The following is a 19,608-nucleotide window of genomic DNA, read 5'->3' on the forward strand; positions in this document are numbered from 1 at the left end:
AAATAATAAAAAAAATCGCTCCCAGAAAGAATGTATGTTTCAAGTAAGATCATTAAAAATATTTCAGATCAAGTATTGGGGAGTAATTCTGTTTATGCTGCAACTATAACTACAATATTGATACCATATGGTTTGATCTTTGATATCCATAAGGCTATCAAGGATGGTGTCAAGGATTGATAACATAAGGTTCAATCCTTACATCTAAACAATCAGACTCAATTCACCTGCTGACCTATATTAATATTACACTAAAAAACCAACCCAAAACGGTCTATTTAGTGCTTTGGCAGGATTTGCTTTAATATGAAAGAATAAATCAGTATCTTCCAAGCAAAGTCAAAACAAACAAAAGATCTTGAATAAAAATCTAAAAATCCATCAAATAAATCAACTCTAAGAAAATAAATGCCTTATTGTATTATTGCACTACATTTTAGGTTATCACCAATTTTTGATAGTATGGGATTTACATGAAAGGCATTTGAGATACTGTGGAAAGTGACGTATGACTAAACAATGCACACACTGTATGTGTTTATGAAATACACACTTTGGATCACTGAATAAATCACAAGTCCTTTTTAAGTTTCAATACTCTCTAGTGTAAAATGGGGAAAATACCCAGAAAAGTCATTAGGGTTACTTGGTAGATCAGTTAGTTAACATTAACTGAAAGTAACATTAAACTTAGTAGACTAAGAGTTAGTCTACATTGGTACATGAGTTTACATTAAAGCACTTTGTAAAGAAAATGGTATAAATGCAAATTAATGTTATATATATTAAAATATGAATGAATAATATAAAAGCACACAAAACCCACCAATTCAGAAAGGAAAAAAAGCTAACCTTTTCTGATTCTTTAATAACTTAAAAATGGTTTAAAATGACTTTTGCCATTCAACTTGTATCAGTTCATGAAGCTCTAGAATAAGTAACCACTGAACGTAAGACATCTTTTAAACAATAAAAGCCAAACCATACTATTCCTAACACCTCTCAGTTTCTCTAAAGCCAGTATGGCAACCTTACAGGAAAATAATTACTCCTCTTTTTTATCCCTGAAAATTTAAAATGTAGTTTCTACCATGTTTTCAGTAAGATTATCATTCTGTACCAGAAAGGCAGTTCCTTAAAAACCCAAGTTTTAAATACTCAACCTTTTTTTTTTTTTCTGTTCATAAACTAGGTATTATGTTTATACATTATCAGTAACACAGAGTCAGTATCTTGGTGTAGAACATTTATTTATTTTTCCCACGAATCACTGAAAGTTTAGGTCAGTGGGAAAATAATTTTAATCAAATAATTGTACATTTTCTTCCCACATATCCTGCCTTGTATTAGGAAATGACACTGTGATCCATTTCATTACAAGTAAAATATTACAAAATATTTACAGGAAAATATTAAAAAAACTCAAACACAAAAAGCAAGATGAAATAAACTGTTCTTTTCAAAAATCTCTACTCCAGTGCCCACAGCACACAAGAGTCAAAACAAATAAGCAACTAAGATCCCCCGATCACAAATTTCCAAAGAACTGGAGGAGGGGAAGAAACAGGATGACAATGGTGGTGTGAAAGGGAATGGATGTTAGCAGCACTGCTTCAATAACTGATCTATTCTGGATGAAATACCCTCTTTTATGTGCAGTAAATTCTGAACAAGGCTAAATTTTAGGATATTCCTTGAACTGAAATTAGAAAATACCCTGACAATGGAAGCAGCTCTTTCATCTAAGTTTAATAAGAGCTTCTTTCTCCATGGGCCACTGTTGTGAACAGAAGCCTGTTCTGGCATCAAAAGCTGTCACAGTAGCCCTTCCATCTCTTTCATGAAAGCCTCATAGACATCATCCTTAGTTTGTACTGAGACAGGAACAGAAGGACCAGATTTGGGTGCTGCTTTGGCAAGAGGCACAGCAGAATCATCCTCTGACTTTCTTTGGGGAGCAGCAGTAGCCCCTTTATTCTCCCGACGTACTCTCAGTGCAGTGGGCACAAATCGAGTAATCTCTGCCTTGGGATTAGTGATCTGTGGCTTGGCACTGATGGTTGCTGTGGCTTTCTTCTCAATGGTGGCTGCACTCGTATCATCTGCCTTGGGTCGCTGAATCAAGTTGGGTGGGGCACTTAAAACCCCAGGGTTCGGCAAGGGAGCTGGTGGGAAAAGCCCAGGGGGGGCAGGTCCAAGGGGAGGCACCAAAGGTGGGCGCATCATGCCAGGACGAGGTGGAGGAATACCTAAATGAATAAAATAGGCAGGATGAATACTGTAAGAACTAATACAATTTAACTACTATTAAGGACATTTAAATATTGGTTACCGATTTTTAAAAAAATGGATAATAACTTACAGAAAGTAAGCTGAACTCATACTGGTTGCAATGTGAAACTCAGGAATATTTTATTATAAAACAGTATTTACCTTCAGCCTATATTCCTGTACTTACAGTAATATGTTCTCTTCTCTAAATAATGTTCGACTTTAAAATATAAAGTGACATCAACTGGTTTCAAATTACTCTCTCAAATCTCATATCCCAAGATTCTATTCCAGCTGCATAGTGCAGATATTAGTAAGGACAAGGTCAGGAGACCAATCCCCATGCCTTATATTTCCATTACCATTTCCCCTGCACAAAAAAGTAACAATGTGCAAGAAATAAAATTTTAACCCTGATCATTAAATGCACATGGAGGCCAAGTACGGTGGCTCACACTTGTAATCCCAGCACTTTGGGAGGCCAAGGCGTGTGGATCATTTAAGGTCAGGAGTTCAAGACCAGCCTGACCAACATGATGAAACCGTGTCTCTACTAAAAATAAGAATCCCAGCTACTTGGGAGGCTGAGGCAGGAGAATTGCTTGAACCCAGGAGGCGGAGGCTGCAGTGAGCTGAGATCGCACCATTGCACTCCAGCCTGGGCAACAAGAGCGAAACTCCGTCTCAAAGAAAAAAAAGCACACATGGAGTAAGAGAATGCAACTAATCACAATCTGTCATCATTACTGGAAAATAACTCATGTCCTATGGACAGTCAGACATACACAATATTCATATACCAAGAACTGAAGATTTCAGTTCTTCAAATGCCACTTTTAAATTAAAGTACCATATTTCATCAAATCTAAGATCCTATCGATTGCATAAACTCATCATTATTCTGTGTACCACTAAGACAGAGAGAGAGAAAAAAAGCCCCAGACAGGGTACTTAAAAGCAGATCTTCATATGAAAGTGGGACATTTCAGTGTTGTAAACTAGAAATATATCTGCCACATAAAACAAGCCCACAAGAAAATCTGCATGTCTAACCTTGACACTAGGTAGAGGAAAGGAAAAAAAACACTCTCCGTAATTTTAAACTTTAAGTTGGTACTCATGTGGATGCATGAAACGGCTTCATAACTACAACTAAAACCAAAAAATTATCAAATACAGAATTTAATCCCATGTTCTCTGGCCAGAAGTCCCACAAGCGAACCAAGGGCAAATACCCACTGGAAGAACTCTATTTCAAACCAGGTCAACAACAACTTAAAAACACCACCAACTGTAAGATTACCTCAGATTTCAGAATACTGAAATGTGACCATATGTCTTACAGCAAATTAAATAAACAGTAGGCAAAGTTTTTACTATAGAAACTGAAAGCGTCACCTGGAGGTGCAGGGGGAGGTAGCCTTGGTGGGGGTCCCCGAGGAGGGGGACCAGGAGGCAGACCTGGAGGTGGACCTGGGGGAGGGCCAGGGGGTCGGCCTGGTGGTGGTCCTGGAGGTAAAAGTCGGGGTAAGGGCCCTCGGAGTCCTGGCATTCCAGGTGGTCTCAGGAATGGAGGAGCTCCTGAAAAAGGAAAAATGATAAATTAATGTCACACAAATGTTCATTAAGTAATAACTATGGCTTAAAAGTAACTCAAATATGGTTTGACTTTAACCTGAAATCAGATTAACTTCAAAAACTTAATGAAACATACATGGAAACAGAATTCATTCAATAAATATCTCAGTACAGCCGGGCATGGTGGCTCACGCCTATAATCCCAGCATTCTGGGAGGCTGAGGCAGATGGATCACGAGGTCACGAGTTTAAGACCAGGCTGGCCAAGATGGTGAAACCCTGTCTCTACTAAAATACAAAAAATTAGCTGGGCATGGTGGCGGGCGCCTATAATCCCTGCTACTCGGGAGGCTGAGGCAGGAGGATTGCTTGAACCTGGGAGGCGGAGGTTGCAGTGAGCCGAGATCACACTACCGCACTCCAGCATGGGCGACAGAGTGACACTTCGTCTAAAAAAAAAATATCTGAGCACCAGAAAAATGGTACTGGATTTGTTGTGGATCTTTTTACTTTATTTCCCAACACTGACAAAAAGCATACTCAATCACAGCTCTGCAATGCTGGAAATATAAAAAGGTGATAAGAATTCTTAAATGGTTCCAGTATAAGCTGAAAATGGAATATAAAACACAATGCTTTGTCCCTACAAAGGACATGAACTCATCCCTTTTTATGGCTGCATAGTATTCCATGGTGTTTATGTGCCACATTTTCTTAATCCAGTCTATCCCTGATGGACATTTGGGTTGGTTCCAAGTCTTTGCTATTGTGAATAGTACCACAATAAACATACGTGTGCATGTGTCTTTATAGCAGCATGATTTAGGGAGGAGGGACAGCATTAGGAGAAATACCTAATATAAATCGAGTTAATGGGTGCAGCACACCAACTTGGCACATGTATACATATGTAACAAACCTGCATGTTATGCACCTGTACCTTAGAACTTAAAATATAATGATTAAAAAAAAGGCAAGCAAAAAAACCCCACAAAAAAACAAAAAAACAAAACAATGCTTTAAGGACCCCTTGAAACTCATGAATATATAGATAAAGACCACTAAGAATGACATAAAATATGTAGCTTTCCTTTGCACCAATCGGAAAATGATTAGCTTAACTGAAGAAAACTTAGTTGGCTGACAATAGGATGAAGAATTAAAATCACAAATAGCTGAAAAGTTCTCTGTTGCTTCATTTTATAATCTTTTTATACTTTCGAGCTGAACACTTAATAAACAGACTAATCACCTTTGCCTCTAAAAAAGAACTACAACTAAAAAACTATGCAGATTACACTGACATTCAACATTCTTAACCTAAGAACACAAGACAGTATTAACTGTGTCTTACTCCCGCCTGCTGCCAATTTAGAGCTAGGTCAACCTATTATATTAAAAAGCAATACTAAAGAAAGCCTCCATTACGTGTTCAAGTTTCTGTCTGCTGTAATCAGAAAAACTTTGAAAATAAGAGTGCTTTGGAGAAAAATAGGCGGCTGTCAGTAGAACTATGAGTTGCAAACAATGGTTTAGGAATAAACAAGCTTTACTTGTCCTTTGAGAATCTTTCACATCTTAGAGAATCCCATTAGGAGGAAACAAGAAAACATGAACACTAATAACACATACTATTTTTTGGAATGACTTCACTCTAACCTCATTTAAACTTTAGTCACATGATATAAGTGTTTACCTGGAGGTGGACCAGGAGGAAGGCCTGTCGGTGGCCCAGGAGGCCGTAATGGTGGAGCAGGTGGTGGTCCAAGAGGTGGTGGTCCTGGCATGGGAGGTGCTTGTATCTGAGAAGGAGGAACAGACTGCGGCGGAGCCTGCTGCTGTGAAGACGCAGTGGATGCGCCATCAGAATGGGATTCCTCTTTATGCTGTTTTTGTGATTGCTTTTCTGCTTCAGAGTCATCGGAATCATCTTCATCATCGTCCTCTGAAAATTCCTCTACTTCCCGTCCCTCCTCAGGGATTTCTTGACCTGAAAGAAATTTTAAACTCAGTAAATGGAGTTGATTCATTTTTTTACAGTTTGGAGAACAGCAATGATTGAATACACATGGTTAATAAATGTGTTCTTAAAATTAAAAACCAAATAGTCTTCTTCAATAAAATACTTACATGTGAAAGAAATACTATTCTATACTCATCTGTATTAGTGTAGCACAGTGGAATGAACTCAGGCTTTAAAACAAGACAGACCAATATTTAAATGCCAGCCCAACCATTTACTTGCTATTGTAACTTTAGGCAGCCTATATAATGGTTCCAAATCTTATTTTTGTAAAACAAGGATTTATTACTTACTTGAAGGTTGCCGAGATACTAAATGGGAAAATGTATGTAAAGCAATTAGCGTGAGGATACACCACAAGGTGATTCACTATTTTTTCCCTGCTTTACCTGCCATACGAAGCATCATGGCTTGAAGAGGAGTCAGTTCCTTCATGTTCTTCTTTTTCTTCCTTGATTTTCCAGGCATATCTGCAAACCGTACACTCAGACCTAAGGGGACAAAGGAGGGAGCGGAGTAGATTGGGATCAACAAAATTCAGTAAATGTTTACTATGCAACATTATGAAGTACTAGATATGATTGCTACCCACTACTTGGCAGAGGTGTAGGATGAGACAGCTATATTAATGATATGAACATCCAGATAAAATATAAATTATTAAAGTTGGCCAAAGAGGTGATAAGCCCAGAATATACAAAACTTAAATAGTAGTTGAAAATCTACTCCTTAAAGGCTACAAATAATTTTAGGAGGAAATTCAGCCAAACATTAAGTTACAGAAATCTTCTGATAAAGAGCATAGGAAAAGATGAAATGTTACCCGACTCATGAAGCTAGCTTAAACTTGATACCAAAACTCATCTACTGGCCAACATAAAATATAAGCAAGTTATACATGCTTACAGCAGCACAATTTGCAATTGCAAAAATATGAAACCAATCTAAATGTCATCAACCAACCAATGGTTAAAGAAAATGTGGTATATATCCACCATGGAATACTACTCAGCCATAAAATGGAACAAAATAATGGCCTTTATAGCAACTTGAATGGAGTTGGAGGCCATTATTCTAAGTGAAGTAACTCAGGAATGAAAAACCAAATATTGTATGCTCTCACTTATAAGTGGGAGCTAAGATATGATGATGCAAAAGCATAAGAGTGATACCATGGACTTTGGGAACTCAGTGGGGAAGGGTGGGAGGGGAGTGAGGGAAAGGAGACTACAAACTACGTAAAGTGTATACACTACTTGGGTGAGGGATGCATCAAAATCTCAGAAATCACCATTAAAGAACTTACCCATGTAACCAAACACAACCTGTTCCCCAAAAACTATCAAAACTAAAATTTACAAAAAGGAAAAAAATATATAAGCAAGTTGAATCCAAGTGTTCTAAAAGCCAGCAATGTAGTTCACTACAATAAAGAACTTACAAAGAACAAAAAAAAAGTTACATCCCAACAGATATATAAAAAATACTTATAATTAAAAAAAAAAAAAATCTTAGCAAGCTAAGAATAAAAAGTTCTTTTTTTGAGGTGGAGTTTTGCTCTTGTTGCCCAGGCTGGTGCGATCTCAGCTCACCACAAACTCTGCCTCCCACGTTCAAGCGATTCTCCTGCCTCAGCCTCCGGAATAGCTGGGATTACAGGCATGTGCAACCACGCCCGGATAATTTTGTATTTTTAGTAGAGACGGGGTTTTTCCATGTTGGTCAGGCTGTCTCGAACTCCCGACCTCAGGTGATCCACCCGCCTCGGCCTCCCAAAGTGCTGGGATTACAGGCATGAGCCACCATGCCCGGCCTAAAAAGAACTTCTTAACTGACAAAGGCTATCCATTAGACGCTGGAGAGGAGTATTTTTAGCTGGTAAACATTTTAGGAGGAGAATAGTTCCATGTGAACAGGACTTTAGTTTTGTTTACCCTGTATCCTTAGTGTCTGGAAAAAATGCCATGTGTATAGTAAAAACTCAATAAATATTAACTGAGTGAATACCAACTCAGAGTTGGGATGGCCATTTTCAGACCATGTGTATTGATGAGAATATATAAGAAAAATGTGGCTGGGTGCTGTGGCTCATGCCTCTATTCCCAGCACTTTGGGAGGCCAAGGTGGGCAGATCACCTGTGGTCAGGAGTTCGAAACCAGCCTCGTCAACATGGTCAAACTCCGTCTCTACTGAAAATACAAAAATTAGCCGGGCGTGGTGGTGGGTGCCTTTAATCCCAGCTACTTGGGAGACTGAGGCAGGAGAATCGCTTGACCCCGAGAGATGAAGGTTGTAGTGAGCTGATATTGTGCCACTGCACTCCAACCTGGGCGACAAGCGTGAGACTGTCTCAAAAAAAAAAAAAAAAAAAAAAGAAAAAAAAAAATCTGTCAGCAGAATAAAAGGAAAAGAAGGCAAGAGACCACACAGTCCCAGAAAAAAAATGGAGCTGCCGTGGCTCTAATGGCTTTCTACTTTCCAGTACTAGTTCCTACCTAACAGTCCTCTATAATAATCTTTCATTACCAGCTCTTATTATTTTTAACTAGCTTTTTTGTTTTTGCAACCATGATTCTTAAGACACAGCAGAAGAAAAATTTGTCATTATCAATATTAACATTAGTATTACATAGTATTATATAAATATTCTGTTGTAGGCTACAAAAACAATCTCTAAGAAGCTCCAAAACTGCTGAGGTTTGACAGAATTGGTGTGCATTTTGCACTGTCAGAACCTATTAACGATGCTTAAAATTTTCTTGACAAATGTCCTATTCGAATTTTTTTTTTGAGATGGAGTCTCGCTCTGTTGCCCAGGTTGGAGTGCAGTGGCACGATCTCAGCTTACTGCAAGCTCCGCCTCCTGGGTTCAAGCCATTCTCCTGCCTCAGCCTCCCAAGTAGCTGGGATTACAGGCGCCCGCCACTATGCCTGGCTAAGTTTTTGCATTTTTAGTAGAGACAGGGTTTCACCCTGTTAGCCAAGATGATCTTGATCTCCTGACCTCGTGATCTGCCTGCTTCGGCCTCCCAAAGTGCTGGGATTACAGGCGTGAGCCATCGCGCCCAGCCTGAATTTTTTTTTTTTTTTGAGACAGAGTCTCACTCTGTCGTCCAGGCTGTAGTGCAGTGGCATGATCTTGGGTCTCTGCAAGCTCCGCCTCCCGGGTTTACGCCATTCTCCTGCCTCAGCCTCCTGAGTAGCTGGGACTACAGGCGCCTGCCACCTCGCCTGGCTAGTTTTTTTTTTGTATTTTAGTAGAGATGGGGTTTCACCGGGTTAGCCAGGATGGTCTCGATCTCCTGACTCCGTGATTAGCCCATCTCGGCCTCCCAAAGTGCTGGGATTACAGACTTGAGCCACCACGCCTGGCCTGAATTTTTTAATAATCAAATAAACATACATATTATAGATACAATATGTTTCATGATTCCACTCTTGAGTGTACCTGGGTTATAAATATGACCCTGGTTCATGTAAGATACCATAAAAGGGCTTCAAAAGTAGATATTTAAACAGATTTATAAAATACAACATCAATGTTTTTCTTAATATGGCTATTCTCCTTTCCTATAACATACCCATAATGATACATGTTTATGCTGTTGAATAGTTATACCTTTTACCCCAAAGTGAACTTTATTGCATAGACATTTTTATTATACAGTTTGTTTTTCCTCATAAACATCCACTGAGTACTTACTGTGTCAAAAACTTTCAAAATTTTAATATATAAAGATGAATACAGCTATGATTCCTACTTCCAAAGATTTCAGAGTACTCTCAGAGATTCACTAATAAATTAGGACCTTCAGCTTGTTTTCTCTTTATTGATCAATACCATGAATCCTTCATCTGCACATACCTGACTTCTTTTCTTCATTATTGTCTCTCTCACCATCATCACGGTGCACAAATTCATCCCCGTCACTTTCTCCATCTGATTTGTCGGTGTCACTGTCATCAGTACTGTCATCATGCTTATCCTGATCCATGTCCTCAGGATAGCCATCATCTTCACTGGTGCTAGAAACATCATCATCATGACCTCGTTGGGCTGAAAAGTGGGAAAGGAACATGGAAAAGTAATATGATTGGACCCTCCACGACATGGTACCCAGAAATACAGAAAATTATCCTATTTAACTCGGACTGTAACAACTTAATGCTTACAAAAAAAATTCCTGTATATAGCTATTCATACAGTCTAACAATATTTTCATTTGCCAATAATTTTAAACACTTCTTTTTGGTAATTTAAGATTTTTTTTAAAAGAGGTTCTAATTTGAAAACCCATTTCCTCCTTTAGCAGCAATCATGTTTGTATATACATACACAGTCAGTGAATGTATACAACGATGCTCTAGTCTGATGACAATAAAGCTAAAAGGGAACCAGATATACAAGTCTTAAGGGATTAGTAGCAAGAGTGACATCTCCAAGGAAAGCCTAACTTAAAACACAATAAACATTTCTATACTTATGTATGATGCTTTTACTTGAGTAGATCCTATGATTTATCCAACTGTATGTATATTAGTATGTACATGATATCCTCTCATTTACTTTCTAAGTTCTGAGGGTGGTGAACAATATGTTAAACAGGCCTAACACAAAAAATGATAGTTATAAGAGCAAAGGAACAGTCACTTCTCACCAAGTTCAGGACTATATAACATGTCTTCATCTCGCCTACGAGGGGGAAGATCTAGGGCAAAACCCACTTTACGGCCATACATCTGCACGACTTGAGGAGGAGGTGGACCAGGGGGAGGGCCAGGAGGTTTTCTGCCAGGGGGCAAACGTGGAACACCATGTCCAAGAAGAGGAAGGATAGAAACTGCCCGAGTTGGAGGTCTGTTAACAAAAAAACAAAAACAAAAAAACTCCCACAGTAATCACTTAACAGTAATGAGATTATTTTCTCTTCTAAACAATTTTCAAGGGATTTATTTTACATTTAATCAAATGTCACACTGTTTACATCCACATTGTCTTTATTTCCCCCTGCATTAATTTTGGCACTGGACAGTCAATTTGTGCCTTTACTAAATGCTCTCTGATTGTGACACTGCTTCCTTACCCATAGGCTGAGGTTTTCTTTAGTATAGAGGGTGGCTGAGCACCAGGAAGTGGAATGTCCTGGATCAAAATGTTGGAAGGAGCATGTGGCATATCCGGCAAAGGAATACTCTCCACTTCCACATGCTGAGCATTCTGAAAGAGAGAGAACCATTCAACAGTACGATAAAAAAGTCATCCACTAACTCAACACTAAAACTGACAAGTCAGCTGTTTTGTAACTTGGACACGCTTTCCAACTAACATAAATATCACCAAAAACCCCCACAAAAATCATCTCACGTCAATACTTACAGATTGTCAAAGAACTGAAAGAAATCTTTACTTTTAAAAATGCTAAAACCCAGCTGCTTTTTTCTCCTCTTATCAGGTAATTATTTTTGCATATGATTCGAAATAGCTGTTGTTTAGAGAAACCCAACTGTTACAAGTATCTAGCACCAGACCTACCCTATTTAATATGCAGGGTGACAGAAAAATACATGTCAGGCTGGGCACGGTGGCTCACGCCTGTAATCCCAGCACTTTGGGAGACTGAGGCGGGTGGATCACGAGGTCAGGAGTTTGAGACCAGCCTGGCCAATATGGTGAAAGCCCATCTCTAATAAAAATACAAAAATTAGCCGGTTGTGGTGGTGTGCGCCTGTAGTCCCAGCTACTCAGGAGGCTGAGGGAGGAGAATTGTTTGAACCTGGGAGGCAGAAGTTGCAGTGAGCCTGGGCAACACAGTGAGACTCAGTCTCAAAAACAAAAAACAAACAAACAAAAAGAAAAATAATACATGTCAACTAACAAATAGTATATATCCAGTGGTGGAGGTTGGGCTCATTAGCTTGCCTATGCTGAATTTCTGTTGTGTATTAGCTTAACTAAGCAAGTTAACTTGTGCCTTCATCTGTAAAATGGGAGACATATTACCTCCTTTACAGAAATTATAGCATTTGATTTTTTTCCCATCTTTGAGGTAAACAAAATGTACAAATTCAGTAAGTTTTGACAAATACATATACCTCATACTCCTTCCCAATCCATCTCTAATATCATCCCCCAAAAGCAACCACGGCTGTATCTTTTTTTCCTGCACAGATTAGCTGTGACTATTCTAGAATTTCATAAAAATGAAATCATAACAATGAAATAAACTTAGCATGTTTTTGAGATTTATTCATAATTTTTTTTTATTCCATGCTGTTTTGAGTATTAGATTATTCCTTTTATTGCTGAATAGTATCTGATTGTATAAATATGCTACAGTTTAATTATCCATTATCCTATTAGTGAACACCTAGGCTGATCTTAGTTTTTGAATTAATTTCTTCTGTTTAAATAAAAAGGATTAGATTTGCTGGTTCACATGGTAGGTATATGTTTAGTTTTAGAAGAAACTGCTATGAGGAAGAGGTTCAACATGACTAATTCTTCCATTAACTTTTTAAATCTAAGTACAGGTTGAGCATCCCTAATCTGAAAATCTGAAATGCTCCAAGGATCCTAAACTTTTTTGACTCCCACATGATGCCATGGTGGAAAAATCCACACCTGACCTAATGTGATGGGTCGTACTTTTGTTTCATGCACAGAATTTATAAAATTATCCTCAGGCTATGTTAATTTCATGCTTAGACTAGGGTGCCACCCCCCAAATATATGCAAATATATGCAAAAACAAAACAAAATAAAAAACAACACTAAATCCGAAACACTTCTGGTCCCAAGCACTTTGCATAAGGGATACTCAATCTGTGTAATATTTTAGTTTATCTCTAAAAAGAAAACCTTGATTACCTTGACAGCATCAAAATATTGGCTAAGTTGAGCCCTCTTCTGTTCATATTCTACTTCTAGCTTTCTCAATTCTTTGTAAATATCTGGATTCTCTTTTTCATAGAGTCGTAGAATACGTTCGAAGGTTTCACGCAGCTTTTTACGCTTGTCTTTCAGTACTTTCTCATTTAATTGTGGCTGTTGCACTGGGTTAAACTCTAAAAGTAGATTATGAAATTAAATGTAAGAGGCCACTTCAGTTAGGTATCAATAGATTACATAATAAAAACCTCCATATATGCTAAAATTTTTTTAAGAGATCTAGACACTCAGACATACTCTTTTCAATTTTATTCAAAGAACTACAATATTTACTAAAATCCCCACCCTTTTTAGATGGCCACTAATTTTACCTTTCTCAGAAATGCCACCTAATTGATTTTCATCTTCATTGTAATAAAAATCAATTTTCACTGCTCTGTGCTGAAAACCTGGTGAAGATTCTGTCAGATTTGTGTTTACATACTATATTAGTCCTGTCAAATTGTGAGATCTATTAGCTGGGCGTGGGGGTGCATGCCTGTAGTCCCAGCTATTTGGGAGGCTGAGGCAGAAGAATCGCTTGAATCTGGGAGGCAGAGGTCGCAGTGAGCCGAGATCGCACCACTGCACTCCAGCCTGGGCAACAAGAGCAAAACCTCGTCTCAAAAAAAAAAATTTTTTTTTGAGATCTTAGGCATTTTACTTGAACTCTCTGATTTTTTGCTTCCTCATCTAAAAAATGGAGACATTAACTACTTTGTAACAAAGCTATGATGATACAATGGGATTACAAATAAAATATCCAGTGGTGTTTGAGTCACCACTTAACTATAATCTTTATAACAGATCTGTATTCCTGGCCTAGCTACCATACGATCCTTTTTCTCCTCAACTAATCATGTGTCAACATGGGACTTAACTGCAGGTCCTCTATCCCAAGAATAAGACCTCCAGGCCTGTCTGGTCAATCATATCCCCCTATCTTCCTTTTTAGTGAATGACTCGGAGATCAATGAGCACATGATCCAAACTAGGGCCAGAACCTTCCCTAAGATTTTAAATGTAGATGTGAGAGACAGAAACTCTCAGATTTTCTTTCTGGACATGTTATGTACAGATAAAACAAATCTAGAGCTGCCTGTGGCCTTGTCTCCCAATCATCAGTAATTACACACATAGATTCCACCTTCCATCCCAAGAAGTTCATCAGTAGTAAGCTGAATGAGGCTAACAGAGATCAGACTAGTCAGATGGACAGTACTGATGATGAGATTGGACTTTGAGGTTAGTTTCAGGGATTTCTCTTTTTTTACGTTCAGACTTCTTAATTAAGAGAGCCAATGCATGCTTTTTTCTGCCTTAACTAGTCTGTATTGAGTTTTATAAATTGTAACTAGACTCCTGATGAATAGTATTCTCTTCATCCCTTTCCTTTTTTTTAAAAGAATAACAAGTTTATCTTCTTCCTTAAATCCTATTAACTATTATTAATCTTGGTAATTTATTCAAATCTAAAGGGTGTATTCTTACACTATACTATTCCTAGTATGATTAGTAAAAGCACTGAATGCCTGAGTTTTAATCTCAGCTTTGCCACTACATAGCAGTGTGATCTTGAGAAAGCTATGTAATCTTTCTGTGCCTGAGTTTCCTTACCTGTAAAATAGGGACAGTGCACCTATAAAAGATTGTGAGGATTAGAAAACTAGTGGGAAAAAACTGGTGCACAGGTGTGTAGCAAGATAACGACTCAAGAAACCTCAGTTATTACTATTAGCTCCTTTTAAAACAACACATAACATTTGGGGTCATTTAATGAAGGATTCCCTGGTTCCCCAAGGAAAGTAATTATCCCTGCTGATATTTAGACCAGATTCAAGAAGTGAAATCAGTTACAGCTGAACTGGGAAAGATCTGGGATCTTGAAGCCTGACCCAGAACTCTTACTCAGGCTAGCTGCACAGATTCTTCCACATTATTTCAGAAACCTTGTAATAGCATAATGCCATGACTGAATTTTTTCTTGTACTGCATTTAATGTATCATTGAGGAGTTTCATTGCATCTCTTTTACTTACTACTCTGTTTTTGGGCAAACCATGGAACTTGTAACAATCACTTTAAAATGCTATTTTAAAAAAGTGGCAAAGGGTAGAAGACAAAGTGGCAAAAACTTGACAGGTGAAAAGCACATGGAAGTTAACTAGACTGTTTTCTGCATGTTTGAAAACATCTATTAAAAAACCCAAATATTCTACATGTTCTAGTATTAAACAGAAAGGATATTTGTGGGTTAGGATAAAATTTCCAGTGGCAACATCAATGATTTTCAAATTTAGATGCAAAAAAAGATAACATGCAGCTATTTCATGTGATTCCAGTTATAACAAAGCAGCGATACTTAAAATGCATATGAAGAGTGAATAAACTTATTCTATAAAATGTGAAAAAGGCAGAGAATCCTGGTATAGTATTTTATATATTCGGTTTTAGGTATTTGATGATTTTTTTTCTATATCCTTACTAAACAGTTAAGTATCTTTTTGGATCTTCTGACTGGAAAAATTGGAAACTGCCTTAATTACAGGGGTCTAATACTTAGATTTACATGGTAGTTGCCAACATTAAATAAAAGACAACAAACAAAAAACCCAAGGTTATTCCATAAACCAGATTTAAGTCTTCTCCTGAAAAGCAAGCTGGCCAAACTGCTTCTGTTATCTCATAACAATTAGCCGAAAGCCAAATAATCACTTCCCTCTTATTCTGGTATATGGGGTCTCCAGTTTGCAACAGCCCTCTAGCACTCCATTTTGTCTCCCTGAAACTAACATTAAATCCAAGCATCAAATGCCCTCACGCTGTTCTGTTTTACTTATGCCTATGCTGCTTCACTCATTACCTGCCTGCCTCTGTATGTGTCAGACTGTTACAGCTGCCTGTTTGTAAATTCTTACCCATTTCATCCAGTTTCTCCATGTCTCGGATTATCTGTTTTGGATCCTTCATCTTTAAAACTGCAGCTCGAACCATCATGCGCTGTTTTTTGTTCTTAGAAAAACAAAAGGCGGCCAGATGTCAAGAAGTCAGGCACTCATGAGTTTTACTTCAACTCGCTTTAAGAATCTGAACAGAATAACTCCTTGGCTTCTGATCACTTGTTTCGACCACCAGAAACAGCTATGTAATTTTTTGCCTTAAAAACGTTTACACTTGTCAAAAAGATAAAGAAATGCTATTTTTAAGATGTGTTTTCTTAGTAAAGTATTTCTTTGAGCTCTGTGAGGTCTTTAGCAGTTACTTAAACACACACACTTTACATTTCTTTTTTTAAACCCCTTCCGTTCTTGAAGACCTTGGGTGATTGTTCCTGCCCGTTGTTCTAAAACCTCTGCTAGCTGAAGTCCAAAGTTTGTTTGTTTGTTTGTTTTCAAAAAAAAAAAAAAAAAAGCAAAGGTTGAAGCTAAATTCTAAAATTATATAAAGAATATTTAAAAATTTTGCAGGAGTTAATGCTAAACATGAAAACACAACTGAACATTATTTAAAATCTCTGTTGCTTCAATGTATTAAAGCAAAATACTATAAAGCAAAAACTTTCTTATTCTGTTGAAGTACTTTGCCACAAATTCAACAGCTAAGAGGAAAATGCTAATCAAAAAAAGAAAGGTAATATATTTATAAATATTATAAACCAATAAATATATTTAAGCTAATGTAATATACATAATAGTTAATCAGGAAAATGGATAAAGTGATCCAGCATCATGTTTATTTCCACCCTCATTGGTAGACTTTAAAAGTTATGTTTTAATAAATAACAAAAAAGAATTATTTTCGAAAGTATTTTTTAACTCACTGGAAAAGTAATCAAAAACAGCATTATAACTTGTAGTGAGCTTCTCTGCAAAGTTACTTCAGTTCCTAAATATAGTAAAGTTTGGCTTAGTATATCTTACAGTTTTTATAAAAAGCATAAAGCATCTTTTCTAGAAAATATTAGAAATATTATTCTGAAACCCACCAATCCCAAACCACAAGATGTGCCAAACAGTACTTGAAGTTTTGTAAGATGCCTCTGAAATCATACCTTCTTTAATTCTCTCTTCCGGGCTTCCTTTCCTTTAAAAGGAGAGAGGGAGATATAATAAAATTTTTGAATCTTGAACATTAGCATTTCCTCCAATTTAATACAGGTAATTCTTTATTGTGGGAAGTTATAGTATGCACTGTAAAACAGCAGCATCTTTGGCCTCTATCCACTACATGCCAAGAGCGTCCCTCTAATTATGACAACCAAAAATGTCAAGACATTTTTGTTTAATGTTTCATAAAAAACAACTATGAATCTGAAGGAAAAAGATAACATAAAATGTGAAACAAGGGCTCGCAAAACTAATTTGCTCAAAATTTCAAATACAAAAAGAAAACTTTCAGCCAATTCTACTTTGCAAGTCAATCAAATTTGAAAACTAAAATATGGGTACTAATTTCTTTGCATGTTTAAAGTCTTAATGTTCCCATCCAAACACTGAATATAAAATTTATTCCTCCTATCACTGCTGGTCTTGCAATTAAGCCACAGAGAAATAAATTCCCTAGTATTTGCCATTTTTAACGCTCTCCTACTTCATCATTCCACACTAATGGACACTTACGGGCTTGGTCTGTGGGGTTCATAAATTTTCCACTCTTGGTGGATGATGTAGATCTCCGTCCCATGTTGACAATTTGTAGGGTTTACTTGTTCATTAAAAAAAGAAAAACCTGTGAAGGTGAAGACAAAGAAATAGCTTGTATCTCCTAAATTTATTTCTTGCTTTTTCTAGTCCCCACCAATCTCTGAAAAAAAAAATTCCTTTAATTAGAAATTCTGTGAGACTGTTCTTTCCTTAGTTTTGACTTTAATGTCCAAGAAAGATGGCATCAACTTTCTTGACCACGAAAATTTAGACCTCTATCATTCTTTAGAAATGTGATAAGTGCGAAGACCACTTTGAATATCCTCAAGTCATCAGTTTATCTTTTTTCTTATGGATCACAGCACTGACTTTCTCAACTGATAAAAAAACAACTAGAAAATGCTTCAACGATATGGCACAAACCATGAACATCAGAATTCATTAGTCCTTCTTCTATAACCTCTCTTTATTAACACGTAATTGTAAAAGAAGAATACGAACAGAATGGGGGTAATGGATCTAGGCTCAAAACAAATACCTCAGCCTTGCCTTGCTCCATGGTTTTTCTTGGCATGTATGCTGTACATTCTCAACACTTCTAAGACACTAAAAACTCATTCATTTAAGCATATTTAATTCAGATATAATGCTTGACTCTCAAGAGTTCAAAACACAACTAAAAATGCAAGTATTTGAAATTAGTGCTATACTGAGAGCTCCCCAAAATTTAAATATTAAGACACATATTTTTCTAACACCTGACTCCCAATATATATTTCTTAAGGTAACTAAAGGAAATACTTATTCTTGCTTGAGGAAAAAGTATTTTGTAAGCTAAAACTTTAATGAACACAGTACCCTATTACATGACTTCTTCCTCTTATTCCAAAAGAATGGGGCTTAATTTTTTGAAGCATTCTTTCCAGTAATAAAGGTGGACAAATTTGCTTCCTTTTCCAAGTAGACACTTTTTAAAGGTAAGAAAGGGAAGATTTTCAGACCAGTTTGTTACAGTTAATGTCTCTTTCGCCAAGTGTCCAATTGCCCCGAAAGTCAGATGTTTCACAGCTGTTTTGGTGGCAATTATTTTAAGACGGGCGGCGTCAAAGGCTCTGATTTTTAGCTTCCTCATCTAAAAAATGGGGACATCAATTACTTTATAACAAAGCTCTGATGATACAACGGGATTACAAATAAAATATCTTACGATATTTGACTCACTATTTAACTATAATCTTTATAATGGATCCATATTCCTGCCCTAGCTACCATACACCCTTGTCAAGTGGTTTCCTTCTTAGAAAAACTGGGGGGTGGGGGTGTCGGAGAGCAGCAGGGAGTAGGAGGTAGGGAAGGAGGAAAACATGCAAAATCCGTACAAATACAAGCTCTCCCATCTTTGATTGCCTGCGTTTTTTGTGCTTTCCTTTCTCAAGTGTCCTCAGGCTCATGTTCTGAATCTCCTCCCCCACAAATGAAACACAACGGATACGAATTACAGAGAATTTTACGGAAGATACCGGAGCTTAAGTCTGCAAAGATTAGATTTTTGTCTACAAGCTGGGGCGACTGGAAAATCAAGCCAAATAACCGTTGGGGAACTGTAAATAGCCAAAGAAGCTTCAGTGGGATAGGATCCAGGTCCACCAAAGGAGGCAACACCAGCAACTGCCGAAACCATAGTGACGGCTGACCGACCATGACTCGAGGTACAAGACGTCAAACCTAAGGCTACCAATCAACGTGCATAGGAAGCGGCCCCAACCGCCCCGGGCGATGCCAACCGCGTAACCACTGGTCGCCGCGCCACCGCAGGCCCTGGAATACCCCAGTCCGCAACCGGGAGACCTCAGCCGGGGAGAGGAGGAGCGGGGCAAAGGGGCTGGGTGTCCCCCAAGCCACTGCGCGGGCCGTGGAAGGGACTAAAGAGATGAGGAAGAGTAGTAGAGCAACTCCATACACTCACACTTCTGCTGTGCTCCCAGTACTACGAGAAGCGGGCAGGGGGCGATTCCCGGCCTCTTTCACTTCGTAACGGCCTTCAACTCGGCCTCTCGGTCTACCCCTCAGCTACCGCCATCTTGAAACCTCGCGCCCCTCCGCAATCCTTACGTCATTTCCCATTCCTCTGGCCGGCTGTCTCTTAGCGCAGCTCGGCCCTAGAA

The 19,608-nt window shown here is 37.9% G+C and overlaps 1 protein-coding gene across 1 annotated transcript; it reads right to left on the bottom strand.

Moving 5' to 3' along the window:
- Positions 1-1,231: 1,231 nt before the first annotated feature.
- Positions 1,232-19,583, bottom strand: WBP11 (WW domain binding protein 11). Its single transcript, XM_010368462.2, has 12 exons — positions 19,410-19,583; positions 17,420-17,528; positions 16,852-16,883; positions 15,719-15,812; positions 12,742-12,938; positions 10,958-11,091; positions 10,532-10,731; positions 9,739-9,930; positions 6,262-6,363; positions 5,546-5,839; positions 3,670-3,852; positions 1,232-2,249 (listed from the first exon to the last, which is right to left on the bottom strand). The coding sequence occupies exons 2-12, from the start codon at positions 17,481-17,483 to the stop codon at positions 1,816-1,818; spliced, it is 1,926 nt and encodes a 641-aa protein (XP_010366764.1). The 5' UTR covers positions 17,484-17,528; positions 19,410-19,583; the 3' UTR covers positions 1,232-1,815.
- Positions 19,584-19,608: the final 25 nt, after the last annotated feature.

The sequence above is a fragment of the Rhinopithecus roxellana genome, chromosome 10 (genome assembly GCF_007565055.1).
Source record: "Rhinopithecus roxellana isolate Shanxi Qingling chromosome 10, ASM756505v1, whole genome shotgun sequence".
In the NCBI taxonomy this organism is placed as follows: domain Eukaryota; kingdom Metazoa; phylum Chordata; class Mammalia; order Primates; family Cercopithecidae; genus Rhinopithecus; species Rhinopithecus roxellana.

What these genes read in the sequence shown, in the direction of transcription:
- WBP11 (XM_010368462.2), bottom strand. Translation starts at nt 17,483, where the DNA reads ATGGGACGGAGATCTACATCATCCACCAAGAGTGGAAAATTTATGAAC. An exon ending in GTTATATAGTCCTGAACTTG is followed by an intron (nt 9,931 to 10,531) that starts GTGAGAAGTGAC and finishes CCCACTTTTCAG; the next exon opens with CCCAACGAGGTCATGATGAT. An exon ending in ACCTCCCCCTGCACCTCCAG is followed by an intron (nt 2,250 to 3,669) that starts GTGACGCTTTCA and finishes TTATTCATTTAG; the next exon opens with GTATTCCTCCACCTCGTCCT.